Source organism: Muntiacus reevesi, chromosome 1 (genome assembly GCF_963930625.1).
Source record: "Muntiacus reevesi chromosome 1, mMunRee1.1, whole genome shotgun sequence".
In the NCBI taxonomy this organism is placed as follows: domain Eukaryota; kingdom Metazoa; phylum Chordata; class Mammalia; order Artiodactyla; family Cervidae; genus Muntiacus; species Muntiacus reevesi.
Genome location: NC_089249.1, coordinates 236,956,546 through 236,972,358, shown reverse-complemented (window position 1 = coordinate 236,972,358; position 15,813 = coordinate 236,956,546). Strand labels below are relative to the sequence as shown.

General features: G+C 35.7%; 1 protein-coding gene across 1 annotated transcript in view; it reads right to left on the bottom strand.

The window, feature by feature from the left end:
* The window catches only part of SPINK5 (serine peptidase inhibitor Kazal type 5), a 191,538-nt gene that overhangs the window by 72,529 nt on the left and 103,196 nt on the right, over nucleotides 1-15,813 (bottom strand). The window contains exons 2-5 of the mRNA XM_065935767.1: nucleotides 9,690-9,810; nucleotides 8,275-8,300; nucleotides 4,407-4,534; nucleotides 2,786-2,858 (exon numbers count right to left, since the gene is read on the bottom strand). Of these exons, the coding sequence (XP_065791839.1) occupies nucleotides 2,786-2,858; nucleotides 4,407-4,534; nucleotides 8,275-8,300; nucleotides 9,690-9,744 (282 nt within the window). The 5' untranslated portion in view covers nucleotides 9,745-9,810. The remainder of the gene's footprint in view (nucleotides 1-2,785; nucleotides 2,859-4,406; nucleotides 4,535-8,274; nucleotides 8,301-9,689; nucleotides 9,811-15,813) is intronic.

The window sequence follows — 15,813 nt, the reverse complement described above, 5'->3', positions numbered from 1 at the left end:
TTGAAGTTCATTATTATTGCTACTGTTGAACTACTGTATGAACTCTAGATTGTTGCCAATGATATAAGGAAAGAAAAAGAAATAAAGAAGTAACAAAATTGAAAAGGAAGTTGTAGAACTTCTATTATTTGCAGATGATGTGATCAACTTCCAAGAAAAAGACAAGAGAATTAACATGTAAAAAATAATAATTAACAAGGTATCATAAAGGTTTTTAATATAAGATCAACTTATAGAAATCAATAGAATGCCAACAATAATCAGGTATAAATACCATAAACAACAAAAATACCACTCAAATGAGCAGTAAAATTGCCAATTTCCTAGGTCTTAGCAAAAACATAAAAATACCTATGGAGAATATTTTATGGATCTCATAAGATATACAAAAATTACATGAATTAATGATATGATATACTATGCCTTTGGTGTGGCCAAGTTACTATTGTAAAAAGTCAATTTTATGCAAATTAATTTATAAATTCTCTGTAACTTGAACCATATTGAGTTCCCAAACTTGTTTGATTCTTTTATTTCAAATATTTATGTGGAAAATATACTACCTGTGCATAGGTAAGTCAACTTTGAAAAAGTGAGAAAGGGGAATTGCCTTATTAGTTATTAAAGAAATGAACTAATATGAACAAAAAAGGAACTTAGAAACACATACATGTAACCCTACTTAATGTACTAGAAAGCTGGAAACCTAAATCAATGAGAAATACTGAATGAATGAACTGATCAATTAAAAAACAAAAGTTTCTACATAGATCAAAGATGTTAGTGATTAGAAATTATGGAAGTTCAGAAAACTTGGGTGGAAGGAATGGAAATCATGAAAAGGAGTCAAATTGAAATATTGGTTGTAGGCAAAACCAACAAGTCTTGTTGATGGAATGGATATCAGAATTATAAGGTTAAAGAATGATAGATACACTAATGAAGAATAGATTGATGATGCAAGAGAGAGGATGTCTGTAGGAGAAACTTTCTTGAACAGGTAAAGCATCTTATTCTGAGAGTAAGAATCAGGGTTAATTTTTGATGGTAGAAATCTAAGCAGAGAGAGTAGATTGTTTTCTTTTATAGTAAGGAGAAAAATAACAAAAATAAAATTGTATAGTTGCATTAGTCTATTCACAGACATGTAAAAATCTAGACAGAAATTACTTTAAGGTACACAGCCAAATATTAACTGCCTTAATTTATAAGTAAATCATTTCCTAGGTAGCAAAATATGTAACCATAAGAACTTTATTGAGAGGTCAAAATTATAATTCAGGCATAAAATGATAACAGAGAAATATAATGCCTCAATATTCTAGAATTTTCTTAAAAATCTTATTTTAAAATTCAGCAAATGTATGTCTATATATGAAAACATATCACTAGTAATGTTTTAAAACAGGATTAAAAATGATATATGTGTGTGTGTGTGTGGTGTATTTGGGGGATTTTTGTCACTTACTTGTATTTTGTATTTTTTTAAACACCATTGATATATAGGCTTTTCATGAAGAAAAAAGAGGGGGAGGAGGAGTAGAATGGATTTTACATTGTAAGCCTCTCTCTAAATGTGACAAAGAAAGGCAGATTGGAAAAATACAAGTAAACTTTTCTGACCCTCATAGATTTGGGGAGCCCCCTTTTCCTCAGCATTTATAATTATTCATCAGTTACACGGTGACTGTGTTATTGTTTTAAAAGTGAGACTGTTTGAGCCCAGGCAAAGACTTTGGTTGACTAGGTCTACTGTGGAAGCTGAGGTGCTCAGACAGTCCTGAGTAACACTGACAAGGAAGATGTTAGCTTGGTTAGACCAGGGATATTAAGGTAATTTGGGTGTGCCTTCCTTGACTGATTATTTTAGTTATGTGTCAGAGGCACGAGAGGAGGAAGAGAAAGAAGATATTGGAGAAGAAGCTACATGGGAGACCTGGAATAATATGACTAGTTGTCAGAACACCTTATGATAGCCCCAGCTTCATCAATACCTTATTGTGAGATGTTGTAGGCCAGTCAGAGACTTTGCCCAATCAGGGCTTAGAATTTTTTTTTTTTTTATACAAATAAAAATTTTTATATAATGAAAAAATTATGTATAAAGGGAAGTGGTTGTGTGCTGGACTGCATCTGTATAGTTTTTTTCATTTTATTTAATTTAAAAAAATGTTTTACCACAGAACTGTTTTCTCCAACAAATATTAGCCTGAATCCCAATTTGCAAAATAGATATAAACAAGCCAGTCTACTTGAATTACAGGAAATCTCCAAGTATTAGAAAATACGTTCAGAGGAAAAGAGAAAGGAAATGAGTCACTTGCTGCTAACACATGCTAAACACTGTAGCTGACCTTTTAAATTTAGATTCTCATTTGATCCATGTTCCATATCAAAAGTGAATAAACTGAGACCAAGAGATACATAAATTGTCCAAATTCTGAGACTTGAACTTAGTTCTGTAGTCCCATGAAGGCCTTGTTGGAACCAAGACAGGATAGTAGGAATAAGAAATGACTCTGCAAGGCAGTCATCACACTGGTTTACTCCACCTCTTAGCATCTGTTAGTGCCGGAATGTTTTCAGACAGTTGGTCATGGGTTGGGCCTATGGACAAGCTGTACCAGATATTTAGCCCACCACTGGACTAAGCCCTGTTCCCTCCCTTCTAAGTAGCTGGCTTCACAACAGGTGATGACCTAGTAATTAGGAAATAAACAGATCTGAATAGAGTTGAATGTGATCTCCAAAGCAAATATGACAAGTTGATTCAAAATAGTCTCACCTTTCCTGGGGCAGTAGCCCTGGAGGCTCTTGTTAAAAGCCTGGACCTTTTCTGGGATTTTGCTTCTTTTTCCCTGGAAGAAAACAAAGAATAGAATAGCTCAGACATGCTTGCCCAATTTTTAGGACTAATATCATACGTGGTAAACTGAATTTTGGCTATTCTCAGCCCAGTCTAGCTTGTCGGAAATGGAAATATGTCCAGAAGTGACCACAGGTACTACAAACTTCTCCTCAGTACTGAAATACATCCATCTTAAATGTATTCCTATTGAAGGCAACAATCTCTATTGTTAACTGCACAACACACTACCCACCTTAAATACTACCAACAACCAGGTGGTCACCAGCTCCAAAAGCCCTTTGTACTATTTTTAGAATGCTCTCTTTGAAAGACTATATTCACATCAACCCAAAATCTACCCACCTGTCTTGGTCTTAGGTTCCAGCCTCTTAAGGACCCACAGAACAAACAGCAATTTAAAGAAAACCTTAATGCCTCATACAGTCTCCTTCTTTCCAGGTTAAGAAACCAAATTTATCTCAATATAATTTACATAAGTAATATAACTGACTGAGTGACTTCAAAGTGATAAATAACCTGCCTTGTATATCTAAAGGCATTGTATTTTTATTTTTCAATAAATTTATTCTACTCATAGTTTCAGTCTCCTATCAAAACACCCTATGTTAACAAGTAGAAAACTCTTTAGTAAGTAATACATCTACTGATTTACATTCAGCTTTCAAAAGACTAATGATTCTTCAGCTTGCCCTGGGAGTCTCCTCTCCGTAAATTTTGCCCTGCCTTCCTTCATCTTCCAGTGTCTTCATTAGAAGCATATGTGATGAGAGCTTTGTTATCCCGATGTTAATAACTATGTCAGATAAAACCCCTTGACACATTACCAGTTGTAACATAATTATCTTCAGTGGGTTAGCTTAGTGTTGTCTTGGTAGAAGCGTTGAAGTTTTGATGGTCAGAAACTGAGAATGAATTCCCTGTTCAAAAGTAAATTAAGTTTCTTTGATTTGAGGATTTTCCTTTCCCAACCCACTTTTTTTGGGTGTCACTGGAGAGAAGGAAATCAAGTTAGGAAGCATTGCAAAGATGTCAGTAAACTTCCAGGATATTAATTCTGAGCTGCAGGCAGTTGGAAGCCGCAGTTGATTCTAGAGTCCTTTCATGCTAGCATAATCCTAGATGTCTGAAGCCCTACGGCAGCTCCCAGAGTCAGGGTATATCTGGCTTCTCCTGCTTGACTCCCACATCACTCTCGGGGGTACAGCAGTGTCAGGTCTTAACAGGCCCAAGAATCCTTTTCTCCCAGGGTCAGAAAACTCAACTTGGAACTACATCCTCAAAAGACTATTAAGTACAACCTAAAGTATTGGTACGGAGCCCTCTGAGATATTTTGGAACACCATGAGTGATTATTAAAATCTTTCTGGGTGGGTGGCATTTATCCAACTTTACTTGACAAAAAGTATCATCTGCTGAGCATTATTATTTACCCACTTTAGATTCAGAAAAATATACGTGACAGAAATGAAGATAATATATTGAGTTCACAGAATAGTGGTAATTCAAAACACTTGAAAGAAAGATAAACTTTACTCACAATATCATTTTGCACATAGCACATTTGTTGACAAACATTATTCCATCAGGACTTTGAGAAGGTTTTTTATCTTGGGAACAGAACAGTTTTCCATTTTTCATCAATGCTCGAAATTCACTGCATGTTTCCTTAGGAAAATATGAAAAAAGTGTTTACAGAAACCTCATCACAGCAAGTTTTACCTTCTAAGAACAGTGTTATTTCATAATCACTACCCTCTTTGTATGGAAAACATTCATTCAACTTGATACAGATAATATAAATAAAAGTAATGAATCTGGATTGTCTGTTGGAAATTGAAAATTCACCTAAAAGCATTCATCTAAGACCATTAGCAAAATGGAAATAACAAAGGACTTGGGGTCAAAAAACCTGAGCCTATATGACAGGGTTCTCATTTATAAGTCCCATAGTCATGGCAAATGATATTCTCAAAGGCCCACTTATAAGTATACATGCTTCATAAGTTTTGTGTGGATTAAATATCATAAGCATGTAAATCCCTCAAAGAGGGCCTGATACTTTGTAGATATTCAATAATTAGGTTCTCTACCTCACCTCTTCTTCCTGCTTAGTATAGTTGTTGTTATTGCCATGCTTATTATTGGAATATGCTAAGCTCATACATATAAAAATGTCTAATATCATAGTTCAATAATAATTGTCATTGAAAGGCATATGTAAAGGTTGCTGAGAAGGTTAATTCAGTATATTTAATGAAGGCCTGCTGTATGACACTCAGGTTTTTTCTAGGAGCTTAGTATCAATGGTACGTTTGCACTACCTAGTAAAGCCCTGATTTAAAATATTACATTACCTACTAGTTTAGGAAATTCACTGGTCTATATTTTGTTTTGACTTTGAAAAAAGGCTTCAATATCCTTGTAACAGAAAAAATAAGTAGTTAAATCAAGCCTTTGATCCAATGCTGACAAATGCACCTCTTCCAAAGGATTGATTATAGAATTCTATTCAACCTCCCATATCTTTATAGTAATCAGTCAGTCAGTCAACAAACACTTACTATGAGGATACTATGCTCTTCTAAGTGTCATGGATATAGCAGTAAATAAGGCAGAAGGATCCTTGGCCTAAATGGTGTTTACCATCTAATGGATAATGATGTACCTAACCCAGCACCCTACACTTGGGAGGCAGGTAATAGCACTTGCAGAATGAAGAATGCTTAATGGTGAAGAAGAATACATAATTTCAGAGGCCAGCCCTGGGAAATTTTGCTAAGGGTAACATACTAACAAATCTCCAAGATTGTCATCACCAACCAGTGATTTTATCTGAGTAGCACAACAGCAATTTATGGCAGCAGACTGACAACTAGGTCTCTTGACATCTAGGTCTGGTCTCTGATTCTGTAGTATTTTATGCTGATATTGCAAGTTACTGCTTACCTGGCCGGATATAACTGAACCTATAAAGTCCAGGTAAAAATCCTGTCATGGAATGAGAGAAGAGCCTGGTGTCTTTGTAATAGAAATATATTTCTGTGAGGCAGGTCTTAAAGAACATACTAAAAACAAAAATTCATGAAGAATGAAGCTTTAAATAGTTTCTATTAGTCAACTGAAAAAGAACACTATCAACCAAAATAATTCCTGAATTGGATTTCTCCAATATTACAATTAGACAAATTCTTAAATCTGAGAAACACCCACTTCCTGTTTTTTTTTGTTTTTTTTTTTACACAAATGGACAGCAGAGTCCCAGAGAATAGGTTTAGAAATTTGTTCACAGTTTGTAATCAGTAAAGATGGAACTCAGTGCTATTTTTCTGAGTTGTGAGGTTATCCAGTGTATTCTCTTGGACAAGAGGAAAAGTCCATAAAAGTTGAAAGAAACAGTTGCATTTTTCTATGGGAAAAGTGAAATAACTTCCCAATGACCATAATAGAGAGGGTTGAAACAGGAACAGGTCTGGACCATAAAGGGTCCTGAGGTGGTGAGATGACTTCTCTGCAACTGTTTACTCATGATGTAATTTCCAGTCTTTGGTTCATTTTTATTTTTTGTTGCTCTGTTTTCTCCACTTATCTCAGAAGAACTGGAGCCCTGTGGGGCCAAGCTCTTTCTGTTTTCTTTCACTGGCTGTGATATCTGTCTCGTTGTCTTCCATTGTTCCTCCCCAGGCATCAAAATAAACCCCCAGGAGCTGGCATCATCCCTGCTGTATGTTAAAGCACCAACAAGGCTGACATGGCTTCTGGGATGACAAATGTAAGCATTTGATAAAGATCCTTGTAGATCACTCTGGTGCTTTTCTGTGCTGCTCTGGCTCATGTTTGTAACATTCAACGTGTTTTTATGGTACTAGAAAGACCTCGAGCTACCGAACTGAGAAAATAAAAAAATTCAGCATTGTAAGGAAGACAAAATCAATAGTTTTCATTTCTGACAAAATATTCAGACTATGATCTGAATTATTTCCAGATAAATAATCACTTTTCATATTCTTTTTGCTTTTGTCAACATAAGAGGTGGCTAAATTTCTGTTTTTAAAATGCTTTTCAGTGAAATAAGAATTTACATTATGAGAAATATCAGTGCAAAATTTGAAGTATGCACTGGAAACTACCACCCATTATAAGAGACTCTGAAAAAAGAAATGTATTTCTTCATGAACAGCGAGATTTACACAATACCCTTCTTTTTAAGTATAAAATATCCAAACAAGCATGCTCTTTGATTCTCAAAAATCCAGTCTCTTTTCCTACCCTATCATCCCACTCTACTTATGCAATGGAAGTTTCTGAACCTCTTTAATCAGCAAACTTCAATAAATAATAGAGACTATAATGGAATTCTCTAGAATATTCCTGTAAGAAGCTTCTCTTTTTAAAAAAAGTTAACAATAAAATATAGCAAGAGTATTTTAATCATGTTTATGAGTTTTGGTGTAGAAAACAATCTTTGTACTATTTTATTCTTTTAATGTTCATGATCTTTGAGAGACATAGTAAATATCTGCTACATAACCAGAAATATTTCAAATCTGAAATAATGGCACAGTTGTGCACGTGTGTGTGTGTGTGTGTATAATTGACTCTCTCAATGTGGCTTTCAAATATATTAAAAAACACTTAATTTCTATAGAAATTAAACACAGGTGCTTCTGCTCAGTCTGCTGTGAGTTGCAAGTATCTTCATGATTCACTTCTGCATCTTATGCTATCCTTGTTCTAAGGCTATCTTCTCAGAGGAAACTTACCTGACTGACTATCTCTATTGAGAAGAACTGATACCATTTCCATCCAGAGAAATTCCTATCTTCTAGCCTTCTAGAACTAATCATTACTTAATGTACTGTGTATTTTGCTAAGTTACTTTTTAACTTGTCTTTTTCTTCCCTTACAATGTAAGCTCCATGATGGCAGGATTCTTTTTTTTTTATATTCCCGGCACCTCAAACAGGATCTGACATACAAAAGATGCTCAGTAAATATGTACTGAATGAACTATATACACTGAATATATACAAGATATAAACAACTCCTTTTTGCATAGTGATCACAAGAAAACCTATTTCAGCTTCCTGTGTGTGTCATGACTTTTTCAGCTGTTAAGCTGAACAAGAGTAATTCACTTATGTGTTTGTTTGTGGAATTGTAAAGCATTCCTTTAGTGTGATAGACCACCTCTTGCCAACCTCTGTTATCATTAATGCATCAACGTGTGTGTGTGTATGTGTGATTTATGCCTTGATTCATAAAGACCTGTTTCTGTGTTTTTAACAACGCTATTAGTGCCCATCAGTATAATATGTCTGTATTATTAATATGAAGGTGTTGGTCACAGAACATTTTTCTTCAGGGATCTTGGAATGAATTCAATGAACAGAAAAAGCAGGACTAACCTGATATACATCTTCACTGGCAGCATCTGGGACAAAAATACAGAAACCAAAGTTAAGGGAATGTACAACATTTGATAAGTAAAATGAACAATCCACTGAGTGTAGTATCTTGCTTATTTTAACAACAATATATTTTAAAACCACAAATTGATTTGAACACATTAAAATGCACCATGGCAAATAAAGTGAGGGCATTACACCAACAGTATATACAATAACAAAGATCTCTCACTTATAAAGTGCCAATTTCTTCAAAAAATAATGTTCATATACTTTCTGATCCCCTCAAAATATCTAACTTTTTAAAAAATCCTTTCAGAACAAAGTATTGTAGGCTTCTTTTAAAATTATAACACACATATCCAATATAGCAATCACAGTTTTAAGGAATAATGTAGCATAAAGTTTATATCCTATATACATAAAATTAAATTTTCTGGATTCTGATAATACTGTCTCCTCATCACAGCCACAGAATTTAGAGATCTGGTAAATATTATGATTAATTAAAATCACAGACTAATACGCTCTCTCATTAACAGACTTTTTTTAGTACCAAGACACTCATTTTAGGAAAGTGGGTATCATTTGTGTATAACAGTCTCCTCACTCTCCTTCTCTGAAGTTTCCTTTTAAAATATGTAAACACTTCATAGCAAGTTAAGTCTAGGTAATCTGTGTTCCCTTCAAATTCAGATAGCAAAAGCAAAAACCTATCTCCTGGCACCCATAGAAGTCCCTTAGCATGTAGAAGAAATATTTTCAATTCATTTAGGATTTGAAAACACAAAAATAAAATTTGCTAGAAAGCATGCTGGTTTAAAACCAGATGATTGAATTTGATTTTTTAATGCTTTATTTATAAGTAGAGTAATAAAGTATACATATTAAGTACATCTAAGTTTTAAATATCTGTTGTATACATAATTCATATAATTTTGCTTCATACATTTAATATTCTAAATATGTATAATATATATATATAATTCATATCACTATGAACTTATATGTTTGGTGAGGGGAATATGGAGAAGACTCTATTAGCTTTTCAGAATTAATGTTGAATTAATGGAAGAATTTCTGATGAATAAAAATTCAGATTATCTCAAACTACATGTCCTTTTTAAAGATACCCTAGTTATAAGGTTGCATATGTAATTCTTCAAAACTCTAAGTCTGGCAAGATAGTTCAGGGTTTTGTATACACATGCATGTACACACACACACACACACACACACACACACACACACACACACACACACACACACACACACACACACACACACACACACACACACACACACACACACACACACACACACACACACACACACGAGGGAGGGAGGGAGAGAAGTCCCTGCCTAGAGCTTTGGAATATGTGGCAAGGGGCTTGGATTACAGGCAAATTGCTCACCTTGTATGAGACAAACAGCCAGGGTCAGAAGCATTGGCACTGTGGTTATCTTCATGTTGATGATGATGTAAGTTGGTTACCAGTCTGCTCCTTGCATTGCTCACCAGCTGGTGCTCTAAGACTGAAGCCGTGGAGATGCAGCTCACTTTTATAATATCACTGTGGGTGACACCCACAACAGCCAACACTGCAAAACCAGTTGTTCAAGGTCCTGCTAAACTTAATATACCACATCAATTTAGTTTCCATCTTTTAGGATCCTGTCAAGGTGGCAGATTTGCACAGAAGCTATTTCTACAGTAGTTCTAATGTGTTCTCAAGATACCTGTCCTAGAAGGCAAGAGATTATGTCCAAAACTCAAAGTTTAACGCTCCAGATTCCAATATGAGAACTGAATTTCTCACCAACACTAGACACATTTCCTCATACACAAACGTGTTTCTAATTCAGCTCCCTTTGTAAGTGAGAAGGGAGGGGAAAATAAGGCAGATGAGTTGTCCTACAAGTCAGGTAAAGATTTAAAGACACCTGGAGAAAGCTGCTCAGAGCAAGAGCACCTAGGGTTCCTTTTGCTTCCATCTGCATCTGTCCTAGAGTGTTTCAATTCAGTGTCACAGGCTCATATATAAGTTATAAAATGATCCTAAGGGATAACTATCAAAATTTAAACACTGAAGACATGGGGAAACAGAAACAGAAGAAGCTATGAGTTTCCGAAAAGCACACCACTGAGATGGAAGAGAAGACCACAATTTCAACATTTTTTTCAACTCCATCTGCTGCTTCACCACTATACATTAGTAAAGGGAGAAAGATGTGAAATAGAAACTTGTGCATAGCTACTCACATTCTCCACCAAAAAAAAGCTTGCACACAGCTACTTTTAAAGTTTTTCAATTTGAAAGACATTTTAAATTTGCAAACCTTATCTGTAGTCTAGCCAAACATCATAATCATAAACATTAGAGATGCAGGGTTTAACTTTCCACAGTCTTTCACTTTCCAAATTACTGTTAGGAAATTTTCACTTAAATCAGTTTTAGATTAAGTTTACTCCTGTAATACCTCATTATTTAGTTTCCCAAGAAGTAAAGAAGAAACAAAATATTTAAAAGTATAGATAACTTTTCCAGAGAAAGTATCTTCTCTTTAGTTCCTTCTTCCATTCTACAAGTAATGCCTTTTGTCTACTGGTTTATTTTATTCCATTCAATAAAGCACCTGGAGAATTATGCAAAGGTGACTGAAATCAAAGCCAAATGCTTGGATTCTGGTATTCTATACATTTCCAAATCTATAGAAAGGAAATTTTGGATTCAATGGGATCAAAACCCTTTTAAAGATTGTTCCAGAAAACTGATCTAAGGCTAGTCAATGCTGAGGTCGTGTCAATATTCTGAATATACCATCAAAGTCAGACTATTTCCTTTTCTTTCTTTCATGAAATAATTTCTTTCCTATAAAATATAATCATTGGTCTCAAAGTCTGTGCTGTATTACTGTATTTCTTTCCAAAAGTTTAGTAAAATTAGTGACCGTAGGAAACAAGTTCAGATTGCATTGCTATTACAGGTTAGAAAATTGACATCTGTCATAGCTTAATGGAAAGAGATGGGACAGGGAATCAGAAAATTTTTCTATACAGTGTAATAGAACTTTACAGTGTAATGGAAATGAACATGGCTTTGGCTCATAGTAAACCTGGGTTGAAATCTTGATCATGAGTTACCAGCCATGTTGTCTTGGGCAAATCACTTATTTTCTTTCAGCCTGTTTCCTAATATGTAAAGCAGGGATAGTAAAACTATATTGTACAATTGTTATAAGAGAGGTAAATCGCGTGTGCATATATGTGTGTATAATGTTCAGGAAAATTCCAAATACATTTGATAAGCTTTATACTTGATAGCTGGTCTTGTATTTTCATCCCATTATAATGATGTGGCTTCCTAGGTAATTTCTAAGACTCGAAGAAAAGTCAACATCTCTCAGACGTGGTCCACAATGAAGATTTAAGTTTGCTCAGCATAGAAATAACAATCCCAAAACATTCTGAAGTAAAATAAAAAAGTCAAGATACAAGCTCTCTTTTAAATCCTATCATTTGTGTTCTAAACCATGATACCTAAAACAAATCAAAGTATTAGCCATTTAAATTTGCTGAAGCTGTTGCTAGATTTTGGTCATCATTGATTCCTGTAAAATCTTCTGTATAATGACATGCCAATACTAATTTTTTAATCTTCCATTTGCTCTGGTAGAACATTTGAAATGTGTCCTCACCATATACTCTTACTGATGGTGTGTGCATGGGTGTGTGGTCAGTCATGTCCAACTCTTTGCAACCCCTTGCACTGTAGCCTTTCAGGCTCCTCTGTCCATGGGATTTCCAGAATACTGGAGTGGGTTGCCATTTCCTTCTCCACGGCATCTTCCTGACCCAGGGATTGAACCCATGTCTACTGCACTGGCAGGCAGATTCTTTACCACTGAGCCACCAGGGAAGCCCTTTATTGATGGTAGGAAAGTTTAATGCCTTACACTTGAATTGGTGACTGTGTAATATGCAATGATGAAAATCAAATCTAGCCCAAATGGACAGTCTTCCCAGGAGTGGAAGTGGTGAGAGGGTGTAACAAAAGAACCAAAAGATGATTGTGTCTCTGAAGTATCCCAGCTATGAGGAAGGATTGAGGGAGTTAGTTTCCTTCTTACTGGAAAAGAGTTCCTCACTGACACCCAGAACCTAATGAAATGATGCATAAGAGGATTGAAACTGATAACCTCTTCCAGGAGAATAAAATAGCCAAGAGAAGATTCAATGAACACTGCAATACCAAAAGCACATGTCAACTGGTTCTTGTCATCAGAGCTACTTTTCCATTTCATCTTAGAAATGTAAATCCAGAGGTGATTGATCACACACTCTGTTAATCACTTCCTACTTCGAAAACCGTAGACTTGAAATTCGAATGAAAGGAACTGAGGTTTTAGAGAGCTGGGTTAATAGAGTACTTTTGTATTAGGTTGTCAGAATACTTTCCTTACATTCTAAATTTTTTTCCCAGCTCTTTTTAGTTTTTCATCAAATATGCACAACCCTTTTCCTTCTCATTAAAAAGGAATGGAGTTAGTTTGCAAAAAGTATAGACTTCACAATTCAACACAGGTATCAGGTGACCCAGAATCTGAATTCTCATCAAGGATATTGACACAGGGGGAAGAGATGAGAAAACTATGAAGGAAACAAGACTTTGCAGATCAACAATGTTACTAAAGACAAAGGTTACTTCTGAAATCCAAAGTTAGCAGATCACTCTTCAGATGTTCTCTTTCTCTATGCTGAGATTTCCTTGATGATCATAACAGTTTAATAAATAACTATAGTCCCTTACAGTTAACCACCTTCTACATCTTCCCAAACAGTCTGTTTTCCATAAGCTCTCTTGATTTGTTCATTAAATGCTGTGAGTCAGCAGAGCAGGTGTCCTGGTCCTTTCCTTACCTGCCGAAAATGGTGCCCTTCATAAACCTCAGAGTAGGAGCTCGCCTCAGTGGTAGTCCCAGCCTTGCCACTTTCTTATTTTTTACACCCTACGTTGCCAGCGCAAAGACTTTCAGGCAGTTCAAGAAATCTGGATGTTATAGTGCTTTAAACTAGGTACAACGTTCTGTTGCTAATGTAGTCCTTTCTATTTATTGCCTGCTCTCACATATTCATACATACACACAACCATAAACCCATAATGAAAAAAAGAAGCACGCTGTGACCATGATTGACAAAGTATATAACCTAATAGTTCTTAGAAAATGAATTAATTTTTTTCCCTTAATTTTTGTTTCCTTTCCTAAGATTCTCATGTTTTTCCTGACTAACAAGTCTATGTTCTCCTTTTCTGAAGACACTAACTGGAAAACAGCCTTTACCCCCTCTCCCTTCTTTTTTTTCAAAGTCCTATTAATAGGTATTGAAACCAATTGTGTTTTTTTCCCCCCGGGGCTCTGAAGAGCTCTGTCACCACAGTCCTTTATGTTTCAGTGCAGAGAAGAATTCAGTGTGAGCAAAGTGATAGATAAGAAGTGATTTTTTAAATAGGACTCTTGTGAAGTTTACAAGTGGGCAAGTGAGAAATGCCATGCTCTGAGAACTTATGCAGCTACAGTTGTATAATCAAAGGAAAAGTGGGGAGAGGGAGAAGACTTTCTTTGTCTTTCTTAAGTAGATGTCACGCTTCCATCATCAGTTCCTCCTCCCGGTTGAGCACGGGAGTGTTCTTGTCCCTACATGGTCAAGCTAGGTCCACAAATTATTGCTTTTTGTGTGTGCAGAAAGCAATGTCCTAGAGATCATTAACTTACTGAGCTCACCTGGGCACGATGGGGATCTGATGTCACCACTGTTTTGTTGTTTTGTGGTCTGTCTCGTGCTTCTTGCATGGTTTTATTGCTAAGTAAACCTGCTTTCTTGAGTAATCCATTAACATATAGGGGTCTCCCATATTTTTTTCTACTTACAATCCCTTATAATGAATAATGAAGTCACCCAGTCATGTCCGACTCTTTGAGACCTCATGGACTGTATTCTACCAGGCTCCTTTGTCCATGGGATTTTCCAGGCAAGGGTACTAGAGTGGGTTGCCATTTCCTTCTCCAGGGGATCTTAACTAACCCAGGGAATGAACCTGGGTCTCCCACATTGCATGCAGATGCTTTACTATCTGAGCCACTAGGGAAGCCTACAATCCCTTAGTGGGATTATCTATTTAATCACCTCTTTGTACCTTCACTCCCTCTACGAGAATTTCTTTCTGTTTGTCTAGAAGGCTAAAAGACTATAGAGATAAGCATATCATTTTTTTTAAGAACAAGATGAGATGGGCACTGTTTGATCACTAAGCATACAGACCTTACTATTTATAGATATAATTGTTGTTTTTGTTAGATTAGGATTAAGAAAACAGAATGATTCAATACCTCGTGTTTGACCATATTAAATTTCATGTATTGGGGTAATATTTGGTTCTTAAATACAATATCCAGCTTCTCCTACAGTTGATACTACTGAAACCCCTGTTCCATGACACTGTACTATCCATTACCTGGGTATTCTGTATGTTCTGAAGTCTCCTAGGATTTATTCTGACTGTAGAAAGCAAGTTTCTGGAACTATAGTCCCTTGGGGGAAATTACAATGACTTAATTATGAAGTAGCTAGTATACCGAATTTTGGTAAAAGAGTAATTGCACATTTTATACTGAAATATTTTATATGCATATTTACAATAAGAAAATTGTCAGATTTGTAAGTAAAATTAGGAAAATATCTTTATCTTTATTCAATTGTTTAGAAAGAAACAAAATTTGCTATCATTTATGGTACATCATGATGTGTACCATAATGTACATCATTACATAAAGTACATACATAAAGTACTTCATTATGGTGTACTTACTAAGTGACAGGGACAACAATAAGGAGTAAGTATCATTTTGTTCTGTTTTTACAGGTTAAAAAATAGAGGTTTCAGTTCAGTTCAGTTCACTCAGTCTTGTCCAACTCTTTGCGACCCCATGAACTGCAGCATGCCAGGCCTCCCTGTCCATCACCAACTCCTGGAGTCCAGCCAAACCCATGTCCGTTGAGTCAGTGATGCCAACAAACCATCTCATCCTCTGTTGTCCCCTGCCCTCAATCTTTCCCAGCATCAGAATCTTTTCAAATGAGTCAGTTCTTCCCATCAGGTGGCCAAAGTATTGGAGTTTCAGCTTTATCAACAGTCCCTCCAATGAATATTCAGGACTGATTTTTTTTAGGATGGACTGGTTGGATGTCCTTGCAGTCCAAAGGACTCTCAAGAGTCTTCTCCAACTCCACAGCTCAAAAGCATCAATTCTTCACTACTCAGCTTTCTTTACAGTCCAACTCTCACACCCATACATGACCACTGGAAAAACCATAGCCTTGACTAAACCAACCTTTGTTGACAAAGTAATGTCTCTGCTTTTCAATATGCTGCCTAGGTTGATCATAACTTTCCTTCCAAGGATCAAGTGTCTTTTAATTTCATGGCTGCAATCACTGTCTGCAGTGATTTTGGAGCACAGAAAAATAAAGTCAGCCAC